General features: G+C 53.1%; 1 protein-coding gene across 1 annotated transcript in view; it reads left to right on the top strand.

The window, feature by feature from the left end:
• Positions 1-10,000, top strand: part of LOC133114262 (signal-induced proliferation-associated 1-like protein 2) — a 157,147-nt gene that overhangs the window by 79,519 nt on the left and 67,628 nt on the right. The window contains exons 3-4 of the mRNA XM_061223496.1: positions 1-19; positions 3,987-4,175. The exon at positions 1-19 is cut by the window's left edge and continues 115 nt beyond it. Coding sequence (XP_061079480.1) covers positions 1-19; positions 3,987-4,175 — 208 coding nt within the window. The remainder of the gene's footprint in view (positions 20-3,986; positions 4,176-10,000) is intronic.

The raw sequence follows: 10,000 nt of genomic DNA, 5'->3' as shown, positions 1-10,000 counted from the left end.
CACCTTCAGGACCAGCGAGGTAACCGCGCCGGGACTCCCCAGGGTGGGGGAGAAACCCTCACACAGTGAAAACTCCCCCACGGGAAATAATCTCAGGAGGACCCCGGCTATAGAGGGGGGAGCCCAGCCTCCGCTGGCCTATGGGTTGAGATGGTAACCAGTGACACACAGTAGTGCCACTCCTTTCATCTCTCTCGCTCTCTCAGTCTCTCTGTCCCTCTCTCTCCCTCTCCCTCTGTCCCTCTCTCTCCCTCTCCCTCTGTCTCACTCTCCCCCCCTCTCTCTCTCTCTCTCTCTCTCTCTCTGATTTTCTCATATCTCTCCCCTCTCTCTCTCTCTCTCCCTCTGTCCCTCCCTCTCCCTCTCGCTCTGTCTCACTCTCTCCCCTCTCTCTCTCTCTCTCTCTCTCTCTCTGATTTTCTCATATCTCTTCCCTCTCTTTCCCTCTCTTTTCCGCTGCTCTCTCAGTGTCTCAGTTGTGCAAATTCAGTCGGCCATTTTGAGTCAGTGGGTTTCTTTCTATTCACGGACCCCCCCCTACCCCCCGCCCCCCCCACACACTGACTGAGAGAACATTCTCCTCACGTCGCTTCACACTTGACCCTCCCTGATCTCCTACTGACAGCGTCTCCTCTTCGAGGACCCCGGCTGCCGCAAACACGGTTTGGGTTCTCTCAGGACACCCTGCCTCGGCCCGCGTTATGAATTCTCATTTCGCCGGTTCTGCCGACGGTGAAGTGAAGAAAACGCGCCGTCAGCCGAAAAGCGTCCCCGAAACCCGAGGCGGGACGGGTCCGGTGGGGTCATGTGACGTTATCTCGGCCGTCGCCGTGGCGATCAGGCGATCAGGCGGGCACGTTATGGGCTCTGATGGGGGCCGGTCGTGTGGTGATCTCCTCGGATGCCTCCCTGCAGTGCGGTGCGTCAGGAGCCCAAAGACTGCAGGACTCTCACAGTTTACAGGCCTGATGGGAGGGGAAGGAACAGGATGCACTTATACTCTAGTGCTTTCGCTCTCCCTCTCTTCTCGCTCTTCCTTTCTTTTCTCTCTCACGGTCACGCTATCCATCTCGATCTCCGTCTCTCCCGGTCTCTCACTCACCCCGTCTTTATTTCCTTCTTGCACATTCTGTACAGGGCTGCTCACGCATGTTATTAGCGCACATGCTAATGCGTACCCGTGCACTTAAGCTCTCTCTCACACACTTTCCCTCTCACATACGCCTACACTCACACGTACACACACACACACACACCTACACACACACGCATACACTCACACATACACACACACACACACACACGCATACACTCACACATACAGTACATTCTCTCACACAGACACACACACACACGCATACACACACATACACTCACACATACAGTACATTGTCTCTCACACACACACACACACCAACACACACACGCATACACTCACACGTATACACACACATACAGTACATTCTCTCACACAGACACACACACACGCATACACACACATACACTCACACATACAGTACATTGTCTCTCACACACACACACACACGTATACACACACACAGATACACACACACACTCACACATACAGTACATTCTCTCACACACTCACACACACATACACATGCAAACACTGTCTCTCACACACTCACACACACATACACACACAAACACTGTCTCTCACACACACCCACACACACACACACACGCATGCATGCATACACACACCGACACGTACACACACGCACACACACGCACACTCAGCTCTTAGTGTTAGTCTCAGCCCAGTTCTCTCGCTGCATTATTAAAGTCAGACAGATGGATGTGAGAATGGACATATCCGCTAGTGAAGCGCAGTTCGCCCCCCCCCCCGCCCCTGCCCCTGCCCCTGCCCCCCCCCCCCCTCTCTCTGGTGTCGGTTCCTTCCGGAAAGCTCCGGTGCCGGCCCTCCCACCTGCGTATGGAGATGGAGAGGGCCGGGTGTGCGCTCCCCGCCTGCCTGATTGCGGCTCGTGTCGGGTCATCGATTTCCATAAGTGCACGAGCAGCGTGTTCCATTGATTCCAGGGCGCTAATAGAAAGCTGAGCTGGGTGATATAGCATAGCAACCCCCCCCCTCACACACACACACACACACACACAAAGCCCCCCAGGCCCCCAATTAAGTCAAAGGTCAAAAGGTATCTCCCCCACATCCGCGTTCAGACTGAACAACCCGTTGCTCACACCCTCTGTGGCCAAGCCTCTTCCAGGGCTGTGTGGGACGGGATTGGCTATCGGGTTTCCACGGAGATAAAAGCGGTCAGTTATGATCAGTGATGGTTGAAGGAGCCATCAAATACGGGTGGGAACCGCTCATCCTGTCAATATGTGTCTAGTCTTTCTGATTGGTCCAAGACAGTGATTGACAGTTAGGTTGTTGGCCTGGGTCAAGGTACATGACTCTTTTGGATTCAAATACTTTTCTGTGCTGCAGGCGCAAGTACGCCAACCAAGATGACCAGAAGGGTTTGCACCTTTTGAGAGTGTTCAATAGAGCTCCAGTGCACCAGGCAAGCTCAGTAAAGTGTAGAGAAGTATTTGAATCCGGAGCAGTTACGTGTCTGCGAGGTTGTAGCTCTGTCCAAACTGTGTTCTTCAAACCCCGACCCTGCTGTCACTCATCCTGGGGGAAGTCTCGGAGAGTTTCGGTCGATAGATCATTGCATTCATATAGCATTTTTCTATACACACTGAAAGCGCTTTACCGTGACGAGGGGGAAACTCACCACACACCAGCTGAGGTGGAGAGGGAGAGAACAGCGTTTTCACCAATGAAATCAGCGGATGATTCGGTGGCAGGTTGAGAGAGCCAGGGTTTGGAATTCATCCAGAACACCAGGGAACGACCCCCTACTCTTTTGAGAAGAGGGTTGTGGGATCTTCGGTTCACACTGTTCGGGTGCCTTTTAGAAGCTGCAGTTAGGCAGGTCAGCGGCTGAACTCAGCATGACGTCCTGTTCAGTTCAATCATTTATAGCCTGTACTTACAGAAATCTGCTGCCCCAACTGCAGCTGGGGCAAAATCAGTTCCCACTCACTGGGCTTTCCACGACCCATTTCGGCATATAAGGTGTGAAAAGTGCCTAAAAACGGTACAAATGCTTGTCACTAGGGGCCGTACCCTGTATGCGCATGACATTGTACCTCTCGCCAGCAATACATAAATAATTTGCACCTCTTCTACTTGGAAAACTCATCTTTACCCAAAGAGAACATGACTGTACTTTCAGGGCACATTTGGGAAATTTGATCCTTGAAGAACAAAAATGTACCACTTTTATTTCTGAGTGTGTTCGTGCGGAGAGATAAAACTTTTTCGGTTTATCTCTCGTTCCCTCCTGTCTGTCTCTCTCTCTCTCTCTCTCTCTCTTTGAATTCAAATTCAACTCAAACTCTGTTTGGAATACAAATTCAGTTTTGCTTAACTGTTGTTCCTCCACAGTGTGTCCGCTCCCTCAGGCAAAGTCTCGTCTGAACTGATATTCTGTCTGTCTTTAGCATTTACATTTACGGCAAATTTCTCATAATGAACACGGCTCAATGAGTTTTTACTCAGATTAGTGCCTGTTTCTTGTCTATTTTTTTGTATAAATTCTTATGTTGGTCTCTTACTTTCTCTGTCCGCCGTCTCTCACTTCTAAATTCAATTTCGGTTTCAAATTCATTGTCAGGTTAATTTAAAATGGCTGCTCCTTCTGCAGCAGAAGTTGAACAGAAATAGCCATAGATTTGTCTCTCTCTCTCTCTCTTTCTCTCTTTCTCTCTCTCCGTCTCTGTGGTCAGTGGTCCTTCCTTGTGTTCTGTGTAAGAAAATGGAAGGAAGTTATCTGATTTGTTCACCGATCTCTATTGCAGAAACTGAAATCTTAGATGTTAATGTCTCTCTTTCTCCCTCTCTCCCTCCCTTCCCTTCCCCTCCCTCTCCCCCTCTCCCTCCCCCTCTGAAGCTCACCACCCTCCGCGGGGCGATCCTGGAGGACGCCGTCCCCTCCACGGCCAGGCACGGCACGGCGCGGGGCCTCCCCCTGAAGGAGGTGCTGGAGTACGTGGTGCCCGAGCTCAACATCCCCTGCCTGAGGCTGGCCGTCAACTCGCCCAAGGTCCCCGAGCAGCTCATCAAGCTGGACGAGCAGGGGGTGAGCCCGAAAACACTGATCCCAGATCAGCCCAGATCAGCCCAGAGTGTGCCTGTGTGCTGGAGGGTGGGCCCAAAAACACTGATCCCAGATCAGCCCAGATCAGCCCAGAGTGTGTCTGTGTGCAGGAGGGTAAGCCAAAAACACTGATCCCAGATCAGCCCAGGTCAGCCCAGAGTGTGCCTGTGTGCAGGAGGGTGAGCCCAAAAACACTGATCCCAGATCAGCCCAGATCTGCCCATAGTGTCTGTGTGCAGGAGGGCGAGCCCAAAGACACTGATCCCAGATCAGCCCAGGTCTGCCCACAGTGTGTCTGTGTGCAGGAGGGTGAACCAAAAACACTGATCCCAGATCAGCCCAGATCTGCCCAGAGTGTGTCTGTGTGCAGGAGGGCGAGCCCAAACCACTGATCCCAGATCAGCCCAGATCTGCCCAGAGTGTGTCTGTGTGCAGGAGGGTGAACCAAAAACACTGATCCCAGATCAGCCCAGAGTGTGTCTGTGTGCAGGAGGGTGAGCCCAAAAACACTGATCCCAGATCAGCCCAGATCAGCCCAGAGTGTGTCTCTGTGCAGGAGGGTGAGCCCAAACCACTGATCCCAGATCAGCCCAGAGTGTGCCTGTATGCTGGAGGGTGAACCAAAACACTGATCCCAGATCAGCCCAGATCAGCCCAGAGTGTGTCTGTATGCTGGAGGGTGAACCAAAAACACTGATCCCAGATCAGCCCAGAGTGTGTCTGTGAGCAGGAGGTTGAGCCAGTAAAACTGACCCCAGATCAGCCTGATTTATTTCTTTACACAGGAGGGTGAGCCAGTAATACTGATCCCAGATCAGCCCCGAGTATGTCCGTATGCTAGAGGGCGAGGCAATGATACTGATTTCAGATCTGCCCTGTGCCATCGATTTCTGTGCCATCAATTTGTCTGGGGCCTGTATTCCACAACGCACGCAAGTATCTCAGAGCGCTGACCCCAGAACAGTTTAGCCTTCTCACGCATAGCGACTACGGTTAGGACTTGCCTGGGATAAAAACTGATCTCAGACCAGCAGACCTACTCCTACCCGTGATTTCGTGAGTTATGAATAGCCATTTTTTTAATGCGCAACGTTAATAGCAGGCTGTGATGAATCGCCGTTTTTATAGCCGAGGTCTGGCGTTAGCCTTATTTGAGGCTTGTAATTACTGCCGCGTAATGGCTGTAATTTATGTGTGTGTCGAAACGGCACGGCCGCGTAATGCATCCTTTATAACCAGCCCTCGGAGACGCCGAGTCCAGCCCCGGTCATTCCCGCGATCCTTCGCTCAATGTTGCCGCTAACGATATCGTAGCCATTAAATTTAAATTTAATGGCATTCGAGGGGTGGGCTTGCGGGAGACGTTGTGACTCTGCGGCGTAGTTTAGTGTGGGCCCTAATCAGGCTATCCTCGGGTTTTAATTTCGTAAATTTCCTCTTTCAAGATTAATTTATTATCATTATTTTTATTTTTTATTTATTTTTTGCCTGAAGTTTTGCTGTTGGCGTTTGCGTTTGCGTCGAAAGTTTGAGTTTTGAGTTTTGATTTACACCCCACTCGACATCCCGGTTCTCATCTAATGGGGGTTTTGTATTTTTGAAATAAAACTTGGCTTAAATCGCCAAGAAAACCATTCCAGCCGGGGGTCGTCCAAGAGAAGTCAAACCCTGAGCTTTTTTTCCCCTCCAGTAACAGGAAACGCCTGCGTTCTGGCCGTGTTACCGGCCCATAATTCAGGGCAGGAGGACGGGCGGATTCGCCTCTGTGGTTTGTAGTTTTTGGGAACGTGCGTGAGGGCCCTGCAGGCAGCTATTGATAGCTGTTTGGGTTTATTTTCAATTTTTGCAGAGTCTCTCTCTCTCTCTCTCTCTCTCTTTCACTCCCTCTGTCTCGCCCTCTCTTCCTCTCTCTCTCCCTCTACCCCTCTCTCTCTCTCTCATGTTCTGTCTCTCTAGTTTTCAATCTTTCAATCTTTTTTCTCTTTTCCTTTCTCTCTATTACTCTAATTTCTTTCCCTCATTTCCTTTCTTTCTTTGTACTTTTCTCCCTCCCTCCCTCCCTCTCCCTCTCCCTCTCTCTCTCCCTCCCTCCCTCTCTCCCTCCCTCTCTCTCTCCCTCTCCCTCTCCCTCTCCCCCTCCCTCTCTCCCTCTCTCTGGAAGTTGAATCGGACACGGACAGGAGCGTTCAGATCGTGTTACTCTGAGGCTGCTCCGTATCGACCTGACTAAAAATATTTGCATTCTCCAGGCCGGGCGGGGGGGGTCGGGGGGGGGTCAGGGGGGGCAGTGGAGAGGGGGGGGGATCAGGGGGGGCAGTGGAGAGGGGGGGGTCAGGGGTGTAGCCCTGGAATGGAGCTCTCTGGAACCCGACCCGTGCCCAGGGCCGGATCGATGTCCCCACGGTGCGTCTGGGGCCTGGTCACGAGACGGCGGGGCGGTTAATCCGGCGCGTATCGACGGGACCGTTTCATTAGAGACGTCCTCCGCGTCTCCTCCGCCCCGGCGCCATCGCTGGCCAGCGCTCCGGATCTTTCCGCCGCCGTTTACCCCATCGATCCGGCCGCCGGGGGGGGGAGGGGGGCGTTTTATTAGTGCTGTCGGTCGCCCGGGCGGTCGTTACGTTTAATCACCGTTTATGGGATTATGGGCTGGATATCGAGCCTGCTCTCCTGATAGAGCGCTGATAGAGAGGGGGGAGGGGGGAGGGGGGGGTGAGGCGATTACGATGTCATCTCCTCACAGTGATGAAACGTTGTGTCAGAGATACTCGGAGATTACGGTAAAGTGCTGTAAATCTCCGCGCCGCGGAGTGGTGCTTTATTAAGGTGCGTTCATGAAACGCGCGCGCACACACACACACACACACACACACACAAACACACATGTACACATAAACATGAGCACACGCAGGCCCAAACGCTTGTATACATGCCTACACACACACACACATGCACACACACCGCACACACACGCACTGAGCGATGCTGAGGGCAGGAGTTTAGCGAAGCGGAACGACGCTCTTCACGATTTTCACAACTGCCTGTCACCGTGAGGTCAAAGGTCGGACGGGTGAAGACAGGCGCTGGGTTCCGGGAACACGGTACTTAAAGCGCGGAAACATCCCTTTTCCCACGGACCTGCGGGCAGACCTCTGCAAAATACGTAATCGTTTTGGATTTAAATACTTCTCTACGCCTCGCCGAGCTTGTCTGTGGTATTGGAACCCCTTGAAACGCTCTCAGAAAGCGGAATCCTTCTTCTGGCCCTCTCGGTCGGCTCAGTTGCACCAGGCGAGATCAGTGGCGCTCACAGAAGAGTATTTGAGCGAATGTTTGACCCCGGGGTCTGCGTGTGGGGCGGCTGAAGTTGAGGAAGGCGACGGGAAACATCGTTCGGGTTCGCAGAGAGCCCACGCCCTCTCCTCGGCTGTGAAGGCCGTCGGTTTTGGCGGCCGCACCGGTTTGAGAAAGCGGTTAATCTGCCCGGTGCGGTTAGCGCTGACAGGCCTCCCCGCGTTTGGGCCCGCTCCGTGCTCTCGCTGCGCCTTCCACGTTTCGGGAGATTAACGGCGCCTTTCTAATGAGCACGAAGTTCTGGTGCCAGAGCCTTTTCTCCCGTTAGTTGTTCCACTGTTTTTGTTGCACGTGATGGTGTTCTTCAGAGGGGTATGAATTAAACTCGATCTCGACAGCAGCTGTTAACACCCAGCTGGTGTTTCTGTCAGAGACCGGCTACAGGCCCAAGAAACGGTCCGTCCAGCAAACGGACAGCATTTTCATTTTTAATTTTTTGGGTACGGCGTGGTATGTCCGGTTGTCACCGTATAACCTTGTGGTTATTGCCATCTTACCTGGGGGGGTTGGGCAGAGGGAGGGGGCCATGATTACCCAGAGACTTAAGGTTTGTGGCAACAGATGGCAGACTCTGCGGACCCTAAAAAAAGAAAGAAAGCGAAAGAGTGAAAGAGAGAATGAACGAAGGAATGAAAGAGAGAGAGAGTCCGTGCTGAAGTCGCCCCTGCCCCTCTGCCGCCCCTGAGCGACTCTGACCTCTCTCTTCCGTTCGAGCGTCTCACATTCGACCCCAGACGCGCCTCGAGTGCCCCGCGATGCTGTCGCCATGACGACGGCGCTGGGGACCACTCGTCCTGAGTGCGCGTTCTTCCGGAACCCGGCGCACGGGCTGCTGCCATGGCGACCGGAGCATCCTCTGTTTTTTTTTTTGGGGGGGGGGGGGGGGGTTTACACGCCCGCTCTGTCTGGGGTGCCCGTTGCCTGCGGTGACCGTTGCCCAGGGCGATTGACCTCTGACCCCCCGTGTGGCGGCTGCTCTGCTGGCGTCTCGATGGCATTTCAGAGCCCCGTGAATAATGCAGCATCTCAGCGTGGAGCCAAGAGAGCAGCCAGAGGCTCTGATTACTGTCCCCTCCTCCCAGAACATGTCTGAGACTGACTGTCCCTTCCACTGTGAGCTCTCCTCTCAGTCTGACTGTCCCTTCCACTGTGAGTCCTCTCAGTCTGACTGTCTCTTCCTCTGTGAGTCCTCTCAGTCTGAATGTCTCTTCCTCTGTGAGCTACTCTCAGTCTGACTGTCTCTTCCTCTGTGAGCTCCTCTCAGTCTGACTGTCTCTTCCTCTGTGAGCTACTCTCAGTCTGACTGTCTCTTCCTCTGTGAGCTCCTCTCCGGCTGACTGTCTCTTCCTCTGTGAGCTCTCCTCTCAGTCTGACTGTCCCTTCCTCTGTGAGTCCTCTCCGTCTGACTGTCTCTTCCTCTGTGAATCCTCTCAGTCTGACTGTCTCTTCCTCTGTGAGCTCTCCTCTCAGTCTGACTGTCCCTTCCTCTGTGAGCTCTCCTCTCAGTCTGACTGTCTCTTCCTCTGTGAGTCCTCTCCGTCTGACTGTCTCTTCCTCTGTGAATCCTCTCAGTCTGACTGTCTCTTCCTCTGTGAGCTCTCCTCTCCGTCTGACTGTCCCTTCCTCTGTGAGCTCCTCTGAGTCTGACTGTCTCTTCCTCTGTGAGCTCTCCTCTCAGTCTGACTGTCTCTTCCTCTGTGAGCTCCTCTCAGTCTGACTGTCCCTTCCTCTGTGAGCTCCTCTGAGTCCTGACTGTCTCTTCCTCTGTGAGCTCTCCTCTCCGTCTGACTGTCTCTTCCTCTGTGAGCTCTCCTCTCCGTCTGACTGTCCCTTCCTCTGTGAGCTCTCCTCTCAGTCTGACTGTCTCTTCCTCTGTGAGCTCTCCTCTCCGTCTGACTGTCCCTTCCTCTGTGAGCTCTCCTCTCAGTCTGACTGTCCCTTCCTCTGTGAGCTCTCCCTCTCAGTCTGACTGTCCCTTCCTCTGTGAGCTCTCCTCTCCGTCTGACTGTCCCTTCCTCTGTGAGCTCTCCTCTCAGTCTGACTGTCCCTTCCTCTGTGAGCTCTCCTCTCCGTCTGACTGTCCCTTCCTCTGTGAGCTCTCCTCTCCGTCTGACTGTCCCTTCCTCTGTGAGCTCTCCTCTCAGTCTGACTGTCCCTTCCTCTGTGAGCTCTGTCAACTGTCAGCCTGTGTGTTTGTGTGTGAGGGTTTATGCACATAGATACGGACACACTCACTGTCTCTGACACACACACAGAGAGACATGCATGCACACATAGACACAGGCACACATGCGCACAGACACTCGTTTCTGTCATGTTTATGAATCAGTTGTGTTCTCTGATACATCATTCATGGTTTTTATTTATATTCTGTCATTTTACTTCTGAAGGGTGAGCTGAGCTACACACAGCTTCTGAGAGAGTTCCTCGACACGCTCACTTACACACACACA

The sequence above is a fragment of the Conger conger genome, chromosome 2 (assembly GCF_963514075.1).
Source record: "Conger conger chromosome 2, fConCon1.1, whole genome shotgun sequence".
NCBI lineage: Eukaryota > Metazoa > Chordata > Actinopteri > Anguilliformes > Congridae > Conger > Conger conger.
The sequence above is the reverse complement of the archived record's forward strand: the minus strand, read 5'-3'. Positions and strand labels throughout refer to the sequence as shown.